Genomic DNA, 24158 nt, shown 5'->3' on the forward strand with positions numbered 1-24158 from the left:
TTTCTCTTTCATTTTTTTACTCTTAAGTTAACATATAAAATTAACTTTAAAAAGTCTGTAATTTTATAAGTTTTAACACACATACAGGTTTGAGTAACCACCACTACCACTGGGATACAGAAAGTTCCATGACCCTAAAAAACTCCTTTGTGCTACCTCTTTGTGTAAAGGTCAAGCCCTTCTCCTTCCTGAACCCTCAGCAACCACTGATATGTTCTCCTATAGTTTTGCCTTTTCCAGACTGTCATATACATAAAATCATGTAGCTTTGAGTCTGGTTTCTTTCACATAGCCCAATGCTTTAGAGATGCATCCCTGTTGCTGCGTGCATCAAGAGTAATTCCTTTTTACTGTTGGGTGTTGTTGGATCGTACGGATGCCCCATAGTTTATTCATCCATTCACCCATGAGAGGACATGTGGGTCTTTTCCAATTTTGGGCTACTATGAATAAAGGTGCTAAAAACATTAATGCACAGATTTGGGGTAAATATAAATTTTCATTTCTCTAGGGCAAATATCTAGGAATGGAATTGCTGGTCACCTGGTCAGTGACTTCACAAAAGATTGATAAACTGTTCTCAGAGTCACTGTACCATTTTACATTCCCACTGGCAATGATGTGTAAGTTTCCCATTCTCAGAGTCCCCGCCAACATGCTTGGTGTTGTCATTTGAAAAATGTCTTAGCTGTTCTAACAGGTGTGCAGTGTTATCTCATCGTGGTTTTACTTTGCATGTCCCTAATGACATTGCACATTATTTCATGCACCTGTCTCCTGTACATCCTCTCTGGTAAAGTGCCTGTTAAAATCCTTCCCAATCTTTTATGTCTGTTGGTTTTCTAGTGTTGAGTTTTGAGAGTTCTTTATGTATTCTGCGTGTCGTTTTCATTGGATATGTGATTTTTAAATATTTTCCCCAGTCTTTGGCTTGTGTTTTTATTGTCTTAACAGTATCTTTGGCAGAGCAGAGTTGTGTAATTTTGATCAAGTTCCATTAATAATTGTGCTTTTGGTATCATAATAAGAATTCTTGGCCTAACCCAAGTTCATAAAGATTCTCTGTTTTCTTCCAAAAGTTGATAGTCTTATGGTTTATATTTAGACCTATGATACATCTTGAATTAATTTTATATACAGTGTGAGTTGAGGTTCAAGGTTCTTATTCTATTTATGGATGTCCAGTTATCCAGCACCATTTGTTGAAGACTATCCTATACCTATTGAACTGCCCTCCAATCCTGGTCAAAAATCAATTCACCGTATTTATGTGGGTTTATTTCTGGAATTTATTCTGTTCTATGTTGGCATCTTCTAAAAGTTGAAGCAGAGAAAGATCTTATGCCAACTGTACCTGTGAGCAAAAGGTTAACAAAAATCCTCTGTACAGTCAAAACTGACCTTGGGTTAACTTTCTAGAAACCTCACAGAGCTGGAGCGTCTACACTCTTTGTGGTAAAAATGAGCCCAGATTGGTAAAGTGCCTCTGGATTACAAGGACCATGAATGCTGTGTAAGTGCCTGGCAAGGGTGGTGGCTCTGGGCTTCCCTGAGTGTCCTGACATGTGACCGGGACTTGTGGCCCTGGAGGCTCCGCCTGCAGAACCACGTGCAGGATACATGCTCCTAGTTGGAACGTGAGCTTGGCTCTGACACCCACCTTTGTGATCTCATTCTCTCACATTTAATCTTCCACTACGACTGCTCTGCGCACAGCTGCGAGACTACTGCTGAAGAAACACACCTGACTACCAGGTCCGGACCTCTATCAGTCTCAGTGAACCCAGCGCCATGCGTGGGCTATTCCAGGTACTGAATAGGATTGCCTCGTGAAACCTAAGACCAGCCGCTGGTGGGCATTACAGTAACCAACTAATTCTGCCTTGTACCAGTTCATGTAATACATCTACTTCACTGTTAAAATACCTAGTGGTCGAGAATATAGATTTGTGTGAGATCTGCGTGCAATTAGAAAAATAGTTATACCTTACTTCCTAATAATGCCTAACCTAAACACCATCCTCTCCTCACTGTAATAGATTTGTACTTGTCTTTGTTCAGTGTCTCAAGGGAGTAAAATAGTCAACATTATTTGCTTTCACCCAGGAAAATTAATAATTCACTTGGACCCAGGAATTCACTGATGCCTCATCACAGTTAAACCAAGACTCAAAGGAGATGCTATTCCCTAGGTGATCGCTCTGACCCTATATGTAAATGAGCTCTTTTGAGATCCCCTGATGTGATGACTCTAAGACTCACTTTAAGTATCTGCCCACTGACGTGCCAAGACATATCAGCTGACGGAAGGACAGTATCTAAGAAAAGATTGCAAATTCATCAAAATTACCCACAACCAACCACCAGAAGACAGTAAGAAGGATTTCTGAGACTAACTGGGTATCGTGTGCAATGCGTACCAAACTTTTCTGAAATAGCAAGGACTTGATACCATTTGCCTAAATCAAACCCTTTGGAATCTCCTTCATGGAATGGAAAAAGCAGAGATGGAAAAGACTTGCTGTGGTCTCACAACTTTCATCTACAATCACCTGAACTGCATCTCCCAGATTACCATAAAGCTTTCTTTTCATATGTACATGAAAGGAAAGGTGAGCTGACATCTAAAGCTGTTAACACACAGCGCATATCAAAGATCCATGGCCTATTATTAACCTGTCTTTTGACCCAGTAGTTAAGGCATATCCTATTTGTCTCAGAGCAAATTCAGCCTTAGCTAACCCAATAGACACATCTCCAGATCTTATACTGGAACTGTAAAATCTGATGGTACCACATGCAGGACAGTGCTTACTTCTAACTGAGATCATCTATTATTTTTCTGCTATTTAATTAACTAATTATGAAATACTGTTACCTTTTCCTCCTCAAATGCTATTCTTTGTTGTAACACTCTAAAGTAGCAATTTATTATTTTTCCTGGAGGTATAAATAGTATTTTGTAAATAGCCTCCTAGGGATTGTGATCCTGCCTATAAAATTTGGCCAACTTGAGGTGACCATCAACAATTAGAACCTCACTTTGGCTGACACAATTAATGAGTCCAGCCCTTAGAGCTCAAGTAGTTAGTTATGGATAATAGAATAACCTTGGAGTTCGCACTATTACTAATACTCCATCTTTACCTAGATTTTGTTCCAGAGGTGGGATGGAACAATCCATCACCTAACTTAAGGAAAAAGGCAACCTGGCTACTCAAGGTAGACTCAGGAAGTTGTTGGATTTGTCTTTAGGCCTGAGAAATACTGGGTCATGGTTTCTATGTGCTTTCCAGTCCCATCTCATAATATTCTTAATTATTCTTGTTTGTCTCATAGTTGTTCAATGTCTATTGTCCAGAATCGCAAATGCACATCAATCAAAGACAAAACGAGATGAAAACATGTTGATTGATACTCAACTGATCATCAGACTTCTGGAAATGAAACCTCATCTTCAAGAAGAATCAATAACACTGGTAGAACTCTGCCTAATTCCTAGGGTATTTCCTGCAATTCTACTAGATGGAAGATTAAAAAGAGAGACTGAGGGAAAAAAATTTCTATCCTCCTACAAAAAAATTATCTGACCACAACAATGAATAACTACTATAACCGGCTTTAAATTCATCCTGATCAACCCATAACAATTTCATCCCAGCAGTTACACTTCTGAAAAAACAGCCAATTGGCAAGAGCCTCCTTTCAAAGGAAAAACATCTGCAAGTTAGCCAGTCATCAATGAATCACTTGCTTTCACAGTTAAAAGTTAAAAAAAACCTTAAAAAAGTTAAAAAAAAATGCGTCCCAAGAAAAAAAGGAGGCATAAGACTATTTGAAGAAAAAATGGCCAAAAGTTTTCTAAATTTGGTGAAAACTATTAATCTCACAGATTCAAGAGACTCAACACATTCCAAACAGAATAAACTTTTTAAAACTATACAAAATACATCATAACTGAATTGCTAAAACTTCTTGATAGTCTTAAAAGCAGCCAGAGGGGAAAAAAGATTCATTATATACAGATAAAGACTTTGTTTCCAAAATTAAGCAAGCCAGAAGGCAATGGAACATCTTTTTTTCTTTTCTTTTTTTTTTTTTTTTTTTTTTTTGAGTGAGTGCACGTGTGTGCAAGCAGGACCGGGCAAAGGGAGAGGGTGAGAGAGAATTTAAGCAGGCTCCACGCTCAGCACAGAGCCCAACGTGAGGCTTGATCTCACGACTGTGAGATCATGACCTGAGCCGAAATCAAGAGTCTGAGGCTCAACCGACTGAGTCATCCACCCAGGTGCCCCATTCATTTTGTTTTTCATTTTTTTTTTTTTTAATGAAGTTGACACGCAATGTTACATTAGCTTCAGGTGTACAACATAGTGAGTTGACTAGTGTATTTGTTATGCTGTGCTCCCCACAAGTATGGCTACCAATGGTCCCCATACAATGCTATTACAGTACCGACAATGGAACATCTCTAAAGTACTGCAAGAAAAAAGTGTCAACCTCAAGTATGCCTAACATCCACTCCTATACACTATACTGCCACTGTCTCTTGTCTACACTACTGGAATAGTTTCCTAACCAGTTTCCCTACGTCCATCCATGGCACTTTCCAATCCATTCTCCAGCAGAAATCAGATTACTTTTATTAATATGCAAACAGAGCCCTGTAACTCCCCTGCTCACAAAAATGGTGGCCTACTTCCCTCTGAATAAAGTCCAAAGCCCTTGACATGGCCTGCAAGTCCTATCTACTTTTCCTACCTCTCTTCCGCTCCTGCCCCTCCAGTTCCCACTGAGTCAGCTTTTTGCAGCCTCAAACATTCACGAGCGCATCCTCCTGGTCAAGAGAAGAACTCTCCCTCCCATTCCTACTTGTGTGTCTCACATCAGGTCCTAACTGCAAAGCCCATAGGAAACCTTTCTTGTCAATTCCCATCCTCCCAAACCCAGTTAGGCTCTAATGTGTTCCCGCAAGCATGGTGCACAGTACTTTTTCATCTAAGCACTCGTCAGTGTTTGTAAGGCTATATTTATTTGTGTGAAGATTTGATTGTTGTCATTCTTCCTCCTAGACAGTAGGTCCTTGACATTGGAATGGAATATGTAGCATGGAATATGTAGCAATAAATATCTGGCATATGGTATGCACTGAGCAAATACTTAGTGGAATAATGAGTGAATTATAGATGACCATTTTACCTCAGAATTATGAGGAGATAGGCTGGTGTCTTCTTTACAGAAGAAGAATACAGAAGGTTTTTCCTGTTCTTTCTGAAAGGATTGTGGGAGACCATTCTACTGTGCACGTCTCCAGAATTAGAAACCACCGAGGCAGACTTGAAGAAGCGCATTATAGCTCCTGCCAAAGACAAGGATCAAGGCTCAGCCTTTGCCACGGCATCGCTTTCATTCTTGCTTACGCACCAGGGAGGAAATGATTCACACTTGACAATCACACAATCAGGTGTATTTACTTTGCATGCCTACCTCCCCTAAGTCCCAGGCTCTTAGAATGTATACTGGTGGAGGCAGGAAGAATTTTTCTTCCCACTTCCCAAAACTCAAGGGAAGAGAATGGGACACAAAGGATCCGGCAGTTAAAACTGACACACGGGGTTGGGGCGCATGGGTGGCTTAGTGGGTTAAGCATCTGACTTCAGCTCAGGTCATGATCTCGCGGTTTGTGAGTTCGAGCCCCACATCAGGCTCTGTGCTGACATCTCAGGGCCTGGAGCCTGCTTCAGATTCTGTGTCCCCCTTTCTCTCTGCCCCTTCCCCCACTCACCCTCTGTCTCAAAAATAAATAATAAAAAAAATTTTTTTAATTAAAAAAAAAAGTTTAAACTGACACAGAGGGCTGTGTGTTTGTGGCTCAGGGGAACAGGCCCAGCCTGAATTCTACGGGCCCAGAACTCAAGGACCTACTGATATGAATGCGCCATGTTAATCATGGCAAAGTTCCACCCTTTATGGAGGCTTTAGGGTATAAAATGACTGCTTTGTTGCATAGGGTCCTAGAGTTGCAGAGGAAATCAATTCCATTTATATACTTTAAATAAATTTATAAGCAATAAAGGTCTAATACTGTAAATGACAAAATCTTTTCCCTTGCCAAGCACTTCAAACAGCAAACTCAACAATGGCAGTTAATGTATCATTCAAAAGACACTCACACAGGGGTACCTGGGTGGTTCAGTCGGTCACACGTCTGACTCTTGATTTCAGTTCAGGTCATGATCTCACAGTTGTGAGATCGAACCCTGCATCAGGCTCTGTGCTGACAGTGTGGAGCCTGCCTCAGATTCTTCCCCACTCCTCTGCTTGTGTCCGCTCTTAAACAAACAAACAAATAAATAATAAACAAACTTAAAAAAAAAGTCATGTAATCAATTAACTCATTACACTTGACTATTCCACCTGTGAATCCAAATGTAATCATCACCTCAAAGCTGGCTGACCATAATCAAGTCTACAAAAATGCCCCATTGAAATAATGCACCCTGGGGGAAAAATACAGTCTCAAGCCAGGGACACACTGACTCTTTAAGAGGGATTTAAAGCCTTACACCCCTGCCTTCTACCCAGCAGTTCTATTCTCCCATCTGGCCAGAGTTTCCTCCTGCAAAATTAAGGGCATTTCTATGGTCTCTCCCAGCTCTATCCACCTAAGGTTTTCCCATATTCAAGGCCTGCTGCAGCATACATGTGCACATGATCTGGTTTATTTTTAGCCCACAGGCCACTTAGGGATGAGGTAAGAATTCCAAGCGAGGTTCAAATTTGCAATAATACCAGTGGCCCAAGTACACAACTTCAGGCTGCCAAAACTTGGTTTAAAAATATTTTAGAGCTACTGAATCACACCAAACTATTTTACAACGAGAAAACTGCGATCCAGAGAAATCTCATTTCTCCTGATTTTCCTACTCATCTTTCAAGATTCAGTTCAGCCACACACCCATAAGCCTCCCCTGACCACTCCCTGCTGTCATCCACTCCAAATATTTACTGACTGTTAGGTGCCAGCCCCTACTGCGGGCACTTGAGATCCACCAGTATACAACTGAGACAAAAATCCTTCCCCTTGAATAGCTTACATTGTAGCTGGAGACAGGCAATAAACAATAAGTATAATAAATACAAATGGATACTATAAATCCTACAGTAGGTGGAAGGCTATAAATACTGTGGAGGTGGAGAATAGAGTGGGGAAAAGGAGATTGGGAGGGCCGGGGCGGTGGGGGGGATTTGGATTGTGATTTTTAAATAGTCACGTAGGCCTTGTTGAGAAGGTGGCAGTTGACAAGAACCTAAAAGGGGTGAGGAAGTTAGTTATGCAGGCATCTGGGAGAAGAGCGTGTCAGGCAGGGGGACTGCCCATGCAAATATTCTTAGGTAGGAGTATGCCGGGGCGAGCACAAGAAACAATGAGCACACGGGTGATGGGGAAGGGATGGGGAGGAACTGATCACGCAGACAGCTCTGGGGACCACTGCCAGGGCTTTGGCCACTGCACGGTTTGAGCAGAAGAGTGAGATGATCCGACTTCTGATCTCCAAGGTTCGCTCTGGCTGTTTCACTGAAAATAGAATGTGGTGGAAAGCAACAAAAGCACAGAAACCTGATGAGGGCTATTGCAGTAACTTAGGTAGGAGATGACCAAAATACGTTGGTCATATTTTGAAAATATGACCAACAGAACTGGTTGACAGATTGGATGGACTATAAAGAGAAAGAGTCTTTCTGAAGGTTTTCTTTTTTTAAGTCTCAGCTACATACTTACTAAATATTCCAATTCATCATAATGTGTCTTAATTTTTTCCCCATCTTTCACCCTGCACTAAGCTGAGGGAAGTCGTGCTGTAGCCACTTCCACATTCCCAATGCCTCCTGCAGCATTCCATACATATTTGCCAAATAAATGAACATTAAGCATGGCAGATGTGAGTTCACATTGGACCCAACACTGTCTTTAACATCTCTCTGCCAAGATGTGTTCTGCCTCAGGTATGAAAGTCCACTTGCTGGTTATCAATAGAGACGTGAAGTCAGTCCAGCCCCAATCTAACGAGTTCAGGCTCCACAGGCTGGTCTCCCTTTCCTGACCGCGTTAGTTTTCTATTGCTGTGTAACAAATTACCCCAAACCTAGCGACTTAAAACAACACACATTTATAATATCAACTTTCCATGGGTTAGGAGCCCAGCCACATGGGTCCTCTGTTGGGTTCTCGAAAAGTCTACAATCAAGATGTCAGCCAGGGTGTGTTCTTACTTTGGGGGTAGAACCGGGGAAGATCCTGCTTCCAAGCTTATTCAGGTTGACAGGGCGGTTAATTTCCTTGGGCTGTACAACTGAAGGCTCCATCTTTTTGCCAGCTAGGGGCTGGGGGGATCCTGATGTTCCTAGAGGCCACCTGCAGTCCTTTGCTATATGAGCTTCTTCAACATGTTCACATTCATCATCAAACTGGTAAGGAGAGTCATCGGTCTGTTAAAAAGAAGTGTTATACACCATAAAGGAATCCCAGGAGTGACATCCCAGCACCTTTGCTTTATTCTGTTAGGTAGAAGCAAGTCACAGGTGCCACACTTGAGAAGAAATTACACAAAGGCTTTGGGGGTCACCTTAGGGTCTGTCCACCAGAACGACTTCTATCATTAGAATTTTTTCACCATGCCAGCAATTCTGACCCACTACTAGTTCTGGCATAGCAGGGCCCTCTAGAACTCGCTGTCCAATACACATGTGACTAGTGTGACAGAAGAAGTCAACTTTGAACTTCTTTAAAAATTTAATGAATTTAGGGGCCTCTGGGTGGTTCAGTCAGTTAAGCATCCGGCTTCGGCTCAGGTCATGATCTCATAGTTTATGGGTTTGAGCTCCACTATGGGCTCTGTGCTAAAAGCTCAGAGCCTGGAGCCTGCTTCAGATTCTGTGTCTCCCTCTCTCCCTCTATCCTTCCGCAGCTTGTGCTCACTGTCTTTCAAAAATAAATAAACAGTTTTTTTAAATTTTTAATTAAATTTAAAAACTGATACTCAACTCAGTTATTGGAGAAATTTTTATGTGTCTTTGGAACAACCTGAGTATATATATCTTTTTCAACTAACTTTTATGAAATCTGGATACTGACCAAGTATTTCCCCTGAAACTTTAGCGTTCAAATTGAGATGCGCTGTTAATTACAACATCTACATCAAATTTCAAAGACTGAGTACAAAAAATATCTCATTAATAATTTTTATGTTGATTACAGGTTGAAATGATAACATCCTGTATATATTGGGCTAAACAAATCATATTATTAAAATAATTTTCATCTCTTTTTCTTTTTTAATGCGTTACCAGTTAATTGAGTGTTACGTATGCGGCTCGCATTCCCCCACCTAGAGAAAATACAAAGAGGTGTTGGGCTTACAATAAGTTTGGAAAGACACACCATCAAAGTTAGCTAATAAGGCAAGACAATATCTGACTTATCTGACTAACGCCAAACAATAACTACCGTAGAAGGCCCGAGGAGGTAAGGAGGGGACACCCACAGGCCGGCCAAACTAGAGAAGGCGAGCCAGAAGTCGTGAGTTTTGAGCGAAGGCGCCGCAGGGCGCGCTGCGCACGCACCACCCTGCGCTCCGCCCGTTTGACCCCGCCGCCGCGCCGTAGGTCAGGCTGCACGCCGCCGGCTGCCATGGCGAACGTGTCCGAGCGGACGCTTCAGCTGTCTGTGCTGGTGGCCTTCGCGTCTGGAGTGCTCGTGGGCTGGCAGGCGAACCGGCTGCGGAGGCGCTACCTGGACTGGAGGAAGCGGAGGCTGCAGGACAAGCTGGCGGTGACTCAGAAGAAGCTGGACTTGGCCTGAGACCCCGCGCGCGCCCGCGCGCCCACCTCGCCTTGCGCTGGCGGGGCCTCCGGCGGGGCTCCGACACGTGACCTACGGTCTCCGTACACACTGTGCAGCGCCTTGCTCTTGATGGAGTCGGTGAGCGGTACTGACGGTACGGAGACTAAGCGGAGATGTCAGGGACGGGCGGATATCGTGGGGCAGGAGCGCCTGTGGATACCTTACAGGAGGTGACTCTCTCCCACAGACACCAGAGAGAGGAGGTTTTCTTTTCCCCCAAAAAACGTACACTGTGGTGTCGTAGTTCAGTTCACTGCGTGCCTTTAGTGGGCATGCCTTACCACGTGCAGTATCGTTGCACCTTGACATTACACTTCTGGAAAGTAAGATACTGGAAAGAAGGAAAGGAAAAAAGAAAACGGATCGTGGGGGTATTCCGGCCACCTCCTTTCCCCCATGTCATTCTTTTCGATAGTATCCTTGGTAGATCTTGGTATATCTTTGCATTCATGTTTTGTAATCTCCAGTCTGAATTCTTTGGTTCTTAGCAGCCTGGTAAAGTGGAAAGAGCACTGGCCTGGAAGTTAGGAGCCTTGCATCTAGTGGTAGCTTTTTCATCAGAGCTATGCAAATTTTCTTACCTGTAACATCAGATATCATAGTTCATAGTTTAACTCCACAAGACAATTTTAAGTTAACGATTATATATTTCTAATTGTTTTTCTCTTGTTTCCAGCAGTTTGTCGAAGATGGATACAGAACACTGGACAGATCTAATTTCTCCTTGCACTTTATGAGTCAATTTTATTTTCAAAATAAAAAAAAATTTTAAACCTCTTTGAATCTTTTATCACAAGGAAAAGGAGTATCTTGCCTGGCAAGCAGTTCACTGCATCAAAAGATCAGGATTCTCAAAACTCATCTGTTAGTGTTTTGAGCAGATAATCTTTTTTAAGGAATATATGGCAATTCCTTGGTACAACTGCAAAGGAGAGTTGGCCCAGGGACCATTAGGAGTCCTTTTGCCCAACTTTGTGCAGTAAAGCAAGGGACTGTGTAAACATAACCGAGTTAAGGATGATGTATGTAAGACTTTTGCACTTATGAGAGCGACAACATACTCCAATTTTTATTGGTAAACACTTCATTTATGTGTTACTATGCTATATACATTAAAGGAAAACCCCTCTTGACTAGAGCTTAGTGATAAATTCCAACTGTTATCCAAAAATCAAGAGTGACGAAGGCCTTGTCTATTTTTAATTTGCAAGAGGTGTTTTCTATAACACTGTCCTTGCTCATTCTTACAAAGATTAATTTTGTGTCTCAGCACATTAACATAAGAAAATTCAAACAAGTTTCCACACAAAGCTTTTATTTTTTATTTTTTTGTTCCATTTTACTGGAGCCATCATGCTTTATTACTTCCAACTCTTATTTTCCTTCTGTGAACACAAAGACTAAAATGTTGGTTCTTAGAGCTTATCCCATCTGGCCTGCAGTTTGCTTCTCAACCACATAGAAGATAGAGGCCATTAAGCTAGAATTCCCTCATTGTTCTTCCTCTCAATAGCTCTGTTGAAGGGCAGTGGTTTTCAAAAGGGCTGCACAATATAATCATCTAGACAGCCTTAAAAATATCAGCATGCCACAGATTTCCATTTATGTAGTTTGGGGTATGTCTGAGCATTAGGATTTTTAAAGCTCGCCAAGTGATTGTGATGCCCAGCAGTGGTTCAAAACCACTGGTTTGGAGGCTTTATCTCATTGGCTTTTCCTTTCTCACAAGAGAAGATGCACACATCCCTTCCAAGGCTGACTCCTCTTTGGCCTCCGTTGGATTCTGCATCTCCCAGCCCCCTTGTTCTCTAGGACACAGTGTATTTCTAGCATCTGCAGTCTCTCCCTGCTTTCCAAATTCTTTTTACAAACCTGCACAGATCTTGACTTTGGAAAAAAAATCTTTGGTTGGCCCCATCATTTGCTAATTAGAAAAAATGGCCCACTATCACTTCCTAAATGCTTTGCCCATTAAACTCCTGGAGTCTTGGGGCGCCTGGGTGGCTCAGTCGGTTAAGCGTCCGACTTCAACTCAGGTCACGATCTCGCGGTCCATGAGTTTGAGCCCCGCGTCGGGCTCTGGGCTGATGGCTCAGAGCCTGGAGCCTGCTTCCGATTCTGTGTCTCCCTCTCTCTCTGCCCCTCCCCCATTCACGCTCTGTCTCTCTCTGTCTCAAAAATAAATAAACGTTAAAAAAAAACTCCTGGAGTCTGCCCTCTGCATGCTCCAGAGCCATTGTTATCGAATGGCCATTTATGAATTTTTAATTTTCACCTCTAGAGTATTTGATAATGCCAGTTTCTCCCCGGAAATTATTCTTGCCATACTTCCCTAATAACATAAAATTACCCACGTTTCCAAACTTTTACTACTGCTTCCTTTTCCAAGTTCCTGAAATTTCAATCCTTGGGCCTCTGCTCTATCCTTTCCCTTTGATTACCAAGCCAGTCCCCAGGCTTAATGGACACATCCAAGCAGAACCCTCTCTAAGGTATTTCTATCCTACCTGATCCTTTTATTTCCAGCTTCACCCTTTCAAGTGTCTAGTGGGTGTTTTCACTGGTAATCTTCCTCGAGAACTCAAATCCCATGTGTACAGTTCACTTGGCAGGGAATTCTGCATGCCAGGTGGCACTTCCATGACAATCTTTGGTAGTTGGTACAGCTTCATGATTCTAGTCCACCACCCTAGCTCATAAGCTCTTTGAGGCCAGTGCCTTAAACATCTTGTACCACAGGTCTAACCAGTGCTTTGCACCAAGGTGCTCATAAATATTTGACACTTTGAGGTGGATTGTCTTAAGATCCTGAAATAGACAATTTGCTCTGTCCTCTGCTGTAATCTCTCATTAGCAGGTCCCTAACTACTTAGTTCTGCTAACTGTACATGATGAGCCTCTCAAAAGCCATTGAATACGTTTTCAGTGTCTCCTGTAAGGTAGCAATACAAAGTTAACATTCATTTTAACAGAGTTGGAAGGAAATCATAATGAGTTTTACAAACTAGCTTGTTCTCAGGAGAAATAGCCATCATGCTTTGCTTTGCTTTTGGCAACCTTCCTACCAACCTTTCTTGTTTTAGGTTACCTTGATTTTCATAATGGCAAGAGAGAAGCAAAGACTATGCTGAGCATCACAAATCAAAAGAAATGTAAATTAAGGAAAAAGAAGGCAGCTGAGTACTCTCATCCCTTATAGCACACTAAATACTATTGACATAGTATTTCTCAACCTTGAAAGCGCACATGAAACACTGAGGTATTATTAAAACATAGGTTCTGATTCTGTAGGTCTGTGATGGGGCCCGAGAACATGCATTTTTTTCTTTTTTGAGAATATGCATTTCTAACAAGCTCCTAGATGATGTTGATGATGCTGATCCAGGACTTAAAGGAATAAATGGTTATAACTCTGAATATAGTACAAAATGGATAAAATCAGTCATCTTTCCACTTGAGATGAACAAGAGTAATCAGCTTTTTTGCATCCTTCCTCATCGCTCATACATATGCACACATGTAGGGGGTTTATTTGTTTATTTTTACCAACATAGAATTATACCATATTCATGACTGCAACTTTTCCATTTAAAATATGGAAATCCTTATAGATCTGATCTACAATATTTTTTTTCTAATTTATACATGCATATTTAAATAAGGATTTCATAAATGATGGATTTTGCTTACCTCTTACAATAGCACTCCTTTCTCATTTGTTGTTATAAACCTGTTTTTTTGTTTGTTTGTTTTCACACAGAACGCTTCAGGGGGCACCTGGGTGGCTCAGTTGGTTAAGCGTCTAACTTTGGCTCAGGTCATGATCTCACACTTCTCGGGTTTGAGCCCTGCGTCTGGCTCTGTGCTGACAGCTCAGATCCTGGAGCCTGCTTTGGATTCTATGCTTCCCTCTCTCTGCCCCTCCCCTGCTTGTGCTTAGTCTCTCACTCTCTCTCTCAAAAATAAATAAACATTAAAAAAAATGTTTTTAAATATAGAACGCTTCAGGAATTTGCCTGTCATCCTTGCACAGAGGCCATACTAATCTCCTTACGGTTTCAGTTTTAGTATACGAGCTGCCCACGTGAGCACTGTTACAAATCTTTTTTTTTATTTAATTTTTTATTTTTTTTAATTTACATCCAAATTAGTTAGCATATAGTGCAACAATGATTTCAAGAGTAGATTCCTTAGTGCCCCTTACCCATTTAGCCCATCCCCCCTCCCACAACCCCTCCCGTAACCCTCTGTTTGTTCTCCATATTTATGAGTCTCTTCTGTTTTGTCCCCCTCCCTGTTTTTATATTATTTTTGTTTCCCTTCCCTTATGTTCATCTGTTTTGTCTCTTAAAGTCCTCATAGGAGTGAATCATATGATTTTTTTCTCTGACTGACTCATTTCACTTAGCATGATACCCACCAGTCCCATCCACATAGTTGCAAATGGCAAGATTTAATTCTTTTTTTTTTTTTAATGTTTATTTATTTTTGAGAGAGACAGAGAATGCGAGTGGGTTAGGGGCAAAGAGAGAGGGAGACACAGAATCCGAAGCAGGCTCCAGGATCTGAGCTGTCAGCACAGAGCCCGACGTGGGGCTCGAACTCACCAGCCGTGAGATCATGACCTGAGCCGAAGTCGGATGCTCAACCGACTGAGCCACCCAGGCACCCCGAGATGTCATTCTTTTTGATTGCTGAGTAATACTCCATTGTGTGTGTGTGTGTGTGTGTGTGTGTGTGTGTGTGTGTGTGTGTGTATACCACAACTCCTTTGTCCATTCATCCATTGATGGACATTTGGGATCTTTCCATACTTTGGCTATTGTCGATAGTGCTGCTATAAACACGGGGGTGAATGTGTCCCTGCAAAACAGCACACCTGTATCCCGTGGATAAATGCCTAGTAGTGCAATAGCTGGGTCATAGGGTAGTTCCATTTTTAGTTTTTTGAGGAACCTCCATACTGTTTTCCAGAGTGGCTGCACCAGCTTGCATTCCCAACTGTTACAAATCTTTTTAATGAAGATACTACGTTGGGCTATTTATGTGAATTTTTAAGTATCATGAGCCATAATGCAGAAGTTAACTCAAACTAAAGACATGAGCTACAAAAAAAGCAGATCATACCAAATTATTGTCAAGATATGAAGAACAACAACTCATATAGGTACGGAGTAAATTAGTACAACTTTGGGAAAATAGGCAGTATCTACTAAAGCTGAACATAAAACATGCCCTGTGGCCCAGCACTGTATACTTGTTTGTACTATGTATATATGTATGTAATAGCATTGTTTATAATAGCCCTAAACTGTAAACTACCCACATGTCCAGCCACAGTGGAATGAATGAGTATATTAGGAGTATCACACAATAAAATACCAGAGAGCAAAAGAACTGAACAAATTACAACTACACATGATGATACAGATGCATCTCACAAATAACATGTTGAGTGAAAAAAGCCCACCAGGATGCCAGTACGCAATGCATGATTACACTGGACAGTTCAAAAGAGGCAAAACAAGTTTTTGTTACAAGTCAGTATAGTGTTTACTTTGGACATAGGCAGTGGAGGTGGGTAGGGATTAGGAAGGGAGAACTACCTAGGGTTCTGGTAATGTTCTGCATCCTTATATGGGTGATGTTACATGAAGGTGGGTTCAATGTGAAAATTCAGTGAGGTGGGCACTTGTCATTTCTCTCTAGGTATATTTGAAGAAAAAAGTACACAAATAAGTAGCATAGTAGCTGGACCTGTGGAATCAACTTGTTCGTCGTACAGAAGAGCATTCATTTATATTAGTGAAGTTCATCCTTTGCAAAGTGAGCTCATATCATCAGTTTTACTCGGTGTAGTTAGTGCAAAGTTTGGGAACTGGACTTAAAGGATTCAGAACCATCTGGGGAAATGTTATTACAATCTCTCTGAGAGGAGGAGTAAAATGGAGATCATAATATTCGCTCGCGTACCTGCTGTAGGACAGACAAAATCACCATCCTCACAGAACTCAGGATGGACAACGTGATAACGTGCAACACTAAAGTGAAATGAAACCAGCAACGCCCCAAATGGCGAAGAATATAAAACCTGTCCTTTGATGTGAGTGTAGGCCACATAGGAAAGCTACCCTTGCTGTTAATTTAAGAGTTTATGACGCTTAAATTATACCTTAAGACTAGTTCAGCAAAACTGGTTATGAGAGAACAAATGCCGTTACAGCGACACCCCCAACAGCATTGGCGTGGTAACACTGAGGTATTGTGGGACATGTAGTTTCCGACGCCGTGGCTTATTCTCCCCCACCTCCATCCACGTCCTGTGGAACTGGCCGGCAAAAGAGAACTACTGGGCACTGGGCCTGACCTGAGAGTCCAGGACCTGCGGCGCGGAGGGGCGGCTACTGCGACAGGGCACGACCTCCACCTCCCTCCTCCACTCACCTGCGGGTTCCAGGGCTGAGAGGCGGGCGCGCCGTGATTGCGTCACCGGCCCACCCGCCGCCGTGGTTTCCCTGGCGACCGGGAGGGCGCCCGGAGCAGAGGCGAGGGAGATGCTGGCTAGGCGGCCGCGTAATCCTCTGCAGGCCCTGCAGCGCCGCACTCAGGAACTGAAGCTACAGGTAGCGTCTGGCTGTCCAGCCGGGGGCCTGGGCATCACGAGGCAGCCTGGGTTCTAGTGGCGGGCGAGATCTGGGGTGTACCTTAATCCTGGCAGCCTACCCCAACCCACTTACTTTCCCGAGTTGTAGCGCTCCCTCCTCCACCCCAACATCCTGAAGCGAAACCCCGATTCTAACCCCTCTTGCTCCTAGTCCAACCCCCGGAAGCTGAACCTCCCGAAAATCTTGACCATCAACTAAGCGCCTTACCCCTGCCCCTCACATCTCAGCCTTCAGCCTAATAACTCCCTTAACCACTCTCCAACATAGTAACTCCCTTAACCAACCTCGCTTCCAAAGTTAAACTTAACAATAACCATTTCCAACTATCTCTGCGCCCATCGCTCTCCTCCACTCTCCATGCCTCCTTACCTTTGAGCCTTTTTCCAGTGGAAGACGTTTTTGCGTCACATGAACTCAAAACGAAATAGATGTTAAAGAATACACCTAATATGTAAGGAAAATATTAGGTTCCGACAAATGAGTGAAGGACATGAACTGAAGAAGAAATACAGGGAAGCCATAAACATGAGAAAAGTTAACTTAAAAAATAACGTAACTGTAAATAAAATATCACAAACATTTTTAAAAAATCACAATAGTCAGTACTGGGGAGGGTGTGATGAAACAGGCACTTATATACACTGCTCTAGAGTATAAAGTACAACATTTCTGGAAAGCAATTTGACAAGATGTGGCAAATATTCATGCTCCTAGGCTGGGAAATTACATTTCCAGGGATTTGCCATACATAATAATAAAAAGATTGGGACAGAAATTGATGTATAAAAGTATCCATCACGGTGTTCCTTAGACTGGATATCACTTAAATGATCAGTAATAGGGGAATGGGTAAATAACTTATGATGGGATAAAATAGTATGATTAAAATTTTGTTAAAAGATTTTAGTGTGTTAGAATATTTGTGATAAAATGTCAAGTTAGAAAAAATATCAAATATAAAATTGAATATACAGTATTTCAGTAAAATTATTTTAAGTATAATACATACAGAAAAAAGATTGAAGAAGGGCCATCTGGGTGGCTCAGTCAGTTAAGCGTCCTACTCTTGATTTCCGCTCAGGTCATGATCTCATGGTTTGTGTGTTCAGGCCTCACATAGGGCTCTGAGCTGACAGTGCAGAGCCTGCTTGGGATTCTCTCTCTCTTTCTGCCCCTCCCCTTTGTTTCTCTTCATACTTTTTGATATTTTCATAATTTTTACACCAAATGTGCATAACTTTAAAAAAGAAGAAAAAAAAGTAAGTAGTAATTAATGGTTTGTTAATTTATTTTCTAAAATTCTTATTCTGCTTTGATAATTTTACTTTTTTTTCATTTGATCTGTTACTGAATATAATTATTTTCTAATCTTTGACAGATAAGAGATTTACTGAGTGCTCATATTTGGTCCAGTTGTGGACTCCCATTTAAAAAGTACAAAAGAGGGGTGCCTGGGTGGCTCAGTTGGTTAACCATCTGACTCTTGGTTTTGGGCTCAGGTCATGATCTCACACTTCGTGAGATCAAGCCCCATGTGGGGCTCTGCGCTGACAGTGCGAAGCCTGCTTGGGATTCTCTCTCCTTCTGTCTCTGCCCCACCCCTGCTCTCGCTCTCTCAAAATAAATAAATGAGCTTTAAAAAATACAAATTTAAAAAAGGACAAAAGATTTGATGGATATAAGTGACTTTTGGACTTACAGTCGTACAATAAAAGCAACATGCTCTTCTGGTGGAAATAAAATTTGATGAGGCTTTGACTAAACTGAGCCCTGGCTAGATGCTTACTATGTTTCTATATCCGATTTTAATTTAGTGAGGTCTTGGGAGAACCAGGAAAGTTTCAGAAGTAGATTACAAAAAATTATTACTAAAACAAAGACCAAACAAAACAATTACAAAGATTAGTAACCCTAGAGAAGACTTAGCTCAGGAGTCTTCTGATAGCCTGAGTGTCTGGGAAGGACTCTTTGATAGGGAAGATCTGTCTCCACAGAGGACACCTGAAGCAAAACATGAACAGATTTCCAACTTGATGTCCATGGACAAGTAATCAAGAGCCCATCTGGGTCATGCCTGTTAGCACTGACTCTGTCACCAGCTATGCATTTCGTAACTAACACTCAGATGCAAAATAGGAGGAGGAGAGAAGAAGCTAGTGAATTTCTCTTCTTGCATCCACGTTGCCTTCCCCGCGTCATCTTTAGAAAAGAACCCGAGAGAAATCTGTGCCTCTTTTGTGGGTACATTGGCAAAGGTACACAAGGTGTTAAGAAAATACTAAGTCAAGGTGTAAGGTAGAAGAATGAGGATAAGCAAACTTGTGGCATTCATACAATACTATTGAGCAACAAAGGAATAAACTAATGATACAGTATGGCAGTATCTCAAAAACATGCCGTGTGAAAGGGTGACACAAGAGAATACATCCTTTCTGAGAACTTTCTGGGGTAATGGTAATTTTCTGTGTATTGATAGGGGTTAGAGTTACCTGAGTGTATGCATTTGCCAAAACTCAGCAAATGTATATTTAAGATTTTATATGTAAGTTTTATACCAAACCTTGAACTCTAGTTAGCGATACCTGTGGTACATCATTTATGAGGCAGTGTATTCATGACTGCAATTTGCTTTCAAATACATTAAAAAATCAGATGGATTGATTCAAAAGGTATAGTAAAATATTAATGGTAGAATCTAGGTAGGGGTATATGGGGAGTCACTGTGAAATTTTTTCAACTTCATTATATGTTTAAAAGTGTTCATTGTGAAATCTTGGGAACAAAGAATTAAAATTTTATTTCCTGAGGTCATACAGTATTTAGCAATATAATCTAACAGTCTCTGTTTATTGTAGGTTGATGGCTTGCTTTCTGAGAGTCAATTGAAAGAAGCTCTAGAAGCCAGTAAAAGGCGAGATATTTACCAAAGGTAAAACCCACTAAATTATATAAGCTTTCTAGAAACCACACTTACATTTCACTGGGCAGGATTTATAGCATAGAAATTGTTTGACGTGTTCTTTCACTCCTTTATTGTACAATTTCTCAAAAGTCAAAATAATAATGGGAAATATTACTGGGGTCATAACTAATGAAATTTTCCAAAACGTATTTAAAAATATTTCTTGCAAGTATCTGTATCTCCCAGGTGTAGATATTGGAATGGTAAGATTAAATAGAGAATTACACTTGTTAAAAAGCAGCAACTTACATTTATTCTGTACTCTGTACGGACCAAGCAGTGTGGTCCACACTCTAAAACCTTTCTCTTGATTAATTTTCACAATCATACCATGAGATACTTATTAATATAGGTGAGGGTTCACAGGGTTTTGTTCACAGGGTTTGGTTCACAGGGTTTTGTTAATACGTCTGACATTACTTTGCTGTAAGACATTAAAGTGGGCAGGCCGTAAAAATGTTTGAAGACCACTGAGAAATGCAGAATTCACTCAAGTCAGAGAGAAATTCCCTGCAGTCTCAGTGGAGATGCAGGCAACCAAATGAAGAATTAGATCATGGTATAACTTGGATCTAGAAAAACTAACCTAAATCTGAGTAATGGATTAAGGTTGTGACAGCACCTATAAAAACTGCTCAGATTCAAGATAGTGACTGAGGCAGAATTATGGTAGATCCTTGGCCTCCTGTAGCCTCCTCGGACCTGGTCAGAAAATTCTATTAAGGAATCCCACCTTGCTTAGGATAGGGACCTTAACTCCCTTGACATGGGAAAACTGTTCTCTTGGGTGTTTTTTGTTTTATTCTGACTTTTTCTTTTAACCCTGGAGGAATTGAAAATTAAATCAAGTTTAACATTACATAGACATGATGAACTAGATCAAATTAGACTATTAATACTTTTGTATTCAATTTTAGGACGTCATTAAGATAATGTGTATATTTTGGGTATTTAGAAGTGTGTATAACATTCAAAAGAACATGAAGTTCATTTTATTAGTTTAAAGGATTCATTGAATCATTTGAAAAAGTTTTACTTAATTCAGGCATTCAAAGTTCTTAAAAGCAAAATAAAATGAATTTTAAAATGTCGAAGGGAATTTAACTATATTAATTAAGATTGTTTAGTTCAAATTGAATTAATCAAATAATAAAAAGTGAAGCTGATTATACTTGCTTTACTAGATTTTATTTTATTTTATTATTCTTTTTTTTAATGTTTATTTATTTTTGAGACAGAGAGAGACAGAGCATGAATGGGGGAGGGCCAGAGAGAGAGGGAGACACAGAATCTGAAACAGGCTCCAGGCTCTGAGCTGTCAGCACAGAGCCCGACGCGGGGCTCGAACTCACAGAGCGCGAGATCATGACCGGAGCTGACGTCAGACGCTTAACCGACTGAGCCACCCAGGCGCCCCTTATTTTATTTTTTTAAACTTATATAGCATCTACTTTTTTTTAATGTTTTTTAAATTTTTATTTATTTATTTATTCTTGAGAAAGAGAGAGACAGAACACGACCAGGGGAGGGGCAGAGCGAGAAAGGGACACAGAATCCGAAGCAGGCTCCAGGCTCTGAGCTCTCAGCACAGAGCCTGATGCGGGGCTCGAACCCACAAGCCATGGGTTTGTGACCTGAGATCATGACCTGAGCTGAAGTCGTAGGCTTAACTGACTGAGCCACTCACGTGCCCCAACTGATAATTATTTTTAAACCCAAGTAACTATAAATAGTCTTCTTTGTGTGTAAAGAGATCCCTGTCACAATCATTTAAAAATTCACATTGAGAAATCTGGCCCTTTGTAGCAACGTGGATGGAACTGGAGAGTGTGATGCTAAGTGAAATAAGCCATACAGAGAAAGACAGATACCATATGTTTTCACTCTTAATGTGGATCCTGAGAAACTTAACAGGAACCCATGGGGGAGGGGAAGGAAAAAAAAAAAAAAAAGAGGTTAGAGTAGGAGAGGGCCAAAGCATAAGAGACTCTTAAAAACTGAGAACAAACTGAGGGCTGATGGGGGGTGGGAGGGAGGGGAGGGTAGGCGATGGGTATTGAGGAGGGCACCTTTTGGGATGAGCACTGGGTGTTGTATGGAAACCAATTTGACAATAAATTTCATATATTTAAAACAAAAAAAATTCACATTGACATTTGTATGTCTGAGAACGTCAGTTAGCCCTTATGTTTGATTAATTGTCTGGTTATAAAATAAAAATCATTTCTTCTTAAACCTTTGAGGACATTGTTGGTTTTCTTTGCATTCAGCAATGTGAATAAGTTTGATGATAGTTCCTTTATTTTTTTTAATGTTTATTTATTTGTTTTGACAGAGAGAGAGAGCGTGCACGCTAGCATGGGTGCAGGGGAAGGGCACAGAGAGGGAGAGAGAAGGAATCCCAAGCAGGCTCTGTGCTATCAGACATGGGGCTTGATCTCACAAACCATGAAATCATGACCTGAGCCGAAATCAAGAGTCAGACGCTTAACTGACTGAGCCACCCAGGGGCCCCATGATGATATTCCTTTATGATTGACCTGTGTGGGGCTTTTCTCTTCCACCTTGGTGTTTTGGAAATTCACCACAACCTATTTAAGTGTTGTTTTTTATCCTGCTAAACACTTAGTGGGTCTTTTCAACTTGAAACGTCTTGTCTCTCATAAGCTCTGAGAGATTTTCTTTTACTAAAAGATTTTTTTTTTCTACTTCCGTTTGTTGCTTCCTGAAAAACCTTTGAGTGAGCTATTAAACCTCCTGGACTATTCCTCTTGGTCTCATCTCCCCATTAATAGTTTTCATTTCTTTGTCTTTTTGTTTATACCCGGGGATTTCTCTTGTCTTTGGTTCTTCTGGACTCCCAACTACTTATTTATTTATTTAATTTCAGTTAGTCTTAAATTTGACCATCCATGTTGCTGGTTTTCTTTAATGTATCTGGTGGTCCTTGGGTTATTCATTTTTATTTAAGAAATGAGGGACTAGTGTGATTATTCTAGATGGCAGTCCAGGATTCTTGTACTATTGTGTATGTAGGGTCTCTTCCCTACAGTATTATCCCCTGAATGAGAGTGAAATTCTTTGTACGTGGGCAGAGAATTTCAGGGGGCTGGGAACTAACTGTTAAGCTGAGGCGTGTCCATGCCAGAATAGAGTGGGCTTTAACCCTGGCGTACAGGAAACTTCTTTGGCAGCTGTAGTTCTCCCCAGGCCATTCATTCATTTTGTTTTTTAGAGATGAATCCTCTGGTAAGGAGGGACAGCAGAGGGGGGTGAGATAAGAGAGAGGGGAAGCTAGCTGGCTCAGATTTTCTGTGAACAGACTTTTTAAAAAATCAGACTTCTTATAAAAGGCCTTAACTAAATCTAAACTTAATCAGTATCTTTACTCTCTCCCTAAATAATATAAAGCCCTTAGATTGTCTTAAGACTGATTGCCTTTAGGGGCACAGTGGGTTAAGTGTCTGACTTCAGCTCCGGTTATGATCTCACCGTCTTATGGTTCGTGAGTTTGAGCCCCACATCAGGCTCTGCTGTCAGCACGGAACACGCTTCAGATCCTCTGCCTCTCTCTCTGCCCCTCCCCTTCTCACTGTCCTCCCCGCCCCCCAATAAGCATTAAAAAATGATTGGTTGCCTTTATAGCTTAGATGCTATGGATATCATTTGATTAATATAACATAACATAATATAAAATGACATAACATAATTAATATATAAAGCAAATCCCAGCCATTGTGGATGTCTTCATCTATGGAACTTCATAATACATTCCCTTAGACGCACTTTAATTACCCCTCTCTCCCGGATCCATCCTACCTGCTGACCCAAATCGTGGCATCCTCTCCCTGGCAGATCTTTTTCCTCTTAGGGACCTCTTCCGAGAACGTGCTTCCATCTCTTTTGCGTGCGGCAGAAATTTGTTGAAATGTCTTGTTGACAGGTAGTCTCTCTCTCATTCTCCTACATTCAGGGTTTATTACCTTTTTTTTTTTAATTTTTTTTTAACGTTTATTTATTTTTGAGACAGAGAGAGGCAGAGCATGAACGGGGGAGGGTCAGAGAGAGAGGGAGACACAGAATCTGAAACAGGCTCCAGGCTCTGAGCCGTCAGCACAGAGCCCGATGCGGGGCTTGAACTCACGGACGGCGAGATCATGACCTGAACCGAAGTCGGCCGCTTAACCGACTGAGCCACCCAGGCGCCCCGGGTTTATTACCTTTTAAAATGTTTCATCAGTTTTGGTGGGGCTTCAGGAGGTGGTGAAGAGAAATTTTTGAATCTAGGTCTCAGGATCCTTTTAGTCTGAGTAACAGGGTGCCTGTTAAAACTAGGGGCTCTACTGTCAATCTCATTCCACAAAAAGTCTGGAAGTAGGTTCCCCCACGGTGGATGAGTGGCTCGTGAGGTCCTCAAGGCCCAGCTTTTGCTCTCATTGTGCTCTGTCATCCTCATCTAGTCGGCGATGGCTCCCTTCGCATCCCAAAGCATCAGCATCTTGGGGACCAGAGTCCCCAAGCATCAGCATCTAAAAACAGAAAGGGTGAAGGATTCTTTATGTGCTGCACCAGGGAGGATAAAATGGGAGACAGCGCCCAACATACTTCCTTCATGTGTTGTCGGCCA

At 41.4% G+C, this 24158-nt stretch overlaps 3 protein-coding genes and 1 non-coding gene across 12 annotated transcripts in view; 2 read left to right on the top strand and 2 right to left on the bottom strand.

The window, feature by feature from the left end:
* Positions 1–8486, bottom strand: part of LOC106976001 (two pore calcium channel protein 1-like) — a 59392-nt gene extending 50906 nt beyond the window's left edge. Inside the window, exons 1-3 of one of the 3 annotated variants that reach the window (XM_053200938.1) lie at positions 8275–8486; positions 6184–6332; positions 5200–5359 (exon numbers count right to left, since the gene is read on the bottom strand). The gene's annotated coding sequence lies outside the window, so the exon portion shown is untranslated. Of the gene's footprint in view, positions 1–5199; positions 5360–6173; positions 6333–6566; positions 6587–8274 lie in introns of those variants that run through there. The other 2 variants (XM_053200937.1, XM_053200939.1) reach the window with 2 other exon arrangements.
* Positions 8487–9652: 1166 nt separating this feature from the next.
* On the top strand, positions 9653–10681 carry MTLN (mitoregulin). 3 transcript variants are annotated; one of them, XM_027077741.2, is made up of 2 exons: positions 9653–9998; positions 10581–10681. In XM_027077741.2, the coding sequence occupies exon 1, from the start codon at positions 9692–9694 to the stop codon at positions 9860–9862; it is 171 nt and encodes a 56-aa protein (XP_026933542.2). In that variant the 5' UTR covers positions 9653–9691; the 3' UTR covers positions 9863–9998; positions 10581–10681. The 3 variants fall into 3 exon arrangements, with proteins under 3 accessions (XP_026933542.2, XP_053056935.1, XP_053056936.1); XM_053200960.1 differs by having other exon boundaries at positions 9653–9982; XM_053200961.1 differs by having other exon boundaries at positions 9653–9982; positions 10584–10681.
* Positions 10682–13892: 3211 nt separating this feature from the next.
* Positions 13893–13996, bottom strand: LOC113592548 (U6 spliceosomal RNA). The gene has a single exon (XR_003412455.1). It is a non-coding gene; the product is annotated as a U6 spliceosomal RNA (small nuclear RNA).
* A 2254-nt stretch (positions 13997–16250) lies between these two features.
* Positions 16251–24158, top strand: part of NPHP1 (nephrocystin 1) — a 59574-nt gene continuing 51666 nt past the window's right edge. The window contains exons 1-2 of one of the 5 annotated variants that reach the window (XM_027033705.2): positions 16251–16527; positions 19425–19498. In XM_027033705.2, coding sequence (XP_026889506.1) covers positions 16459–16527; positions 19425–19498 — 143 coding nt within the window. In that variant the 5' untranslated portion in view covers positions 16251–16458. The remainder of the gene's footprint in view (positions 16528–19424; positions 19499–24158) is intronic. The other 4 variants (XM_027033704.2, XM_027033702.2, XM_027033700.2 and 1 more) reach the window with 4 other exon arrangements.

This window comes from Acinonyx jubatus, chromosome A3 (assembly GCF_027475565.1).
Source record: "Acinonyx jubatus isolate Ajub_Pintada_27869175 chromosome A3, VMU_Ajub_asm_v1.0, whole genome shotgun sequence".
Taxonomy (NCBI): Eukaryota; Metazoa; Chordata; class Mammalia; order Carnivora; family Felidae; genus Acinonyx; species Acinonyx jubatus.

Bases quoted from the DNA above. Each gene is read 5' to 3' on its own strand.
- MTLN (XM_027077741.2), top strand. From the start codon at position 9,692: ATGGCGAACGTGTCCGAGCGGACGCTTCAGCTGTCTGTGCTGGTGGCC.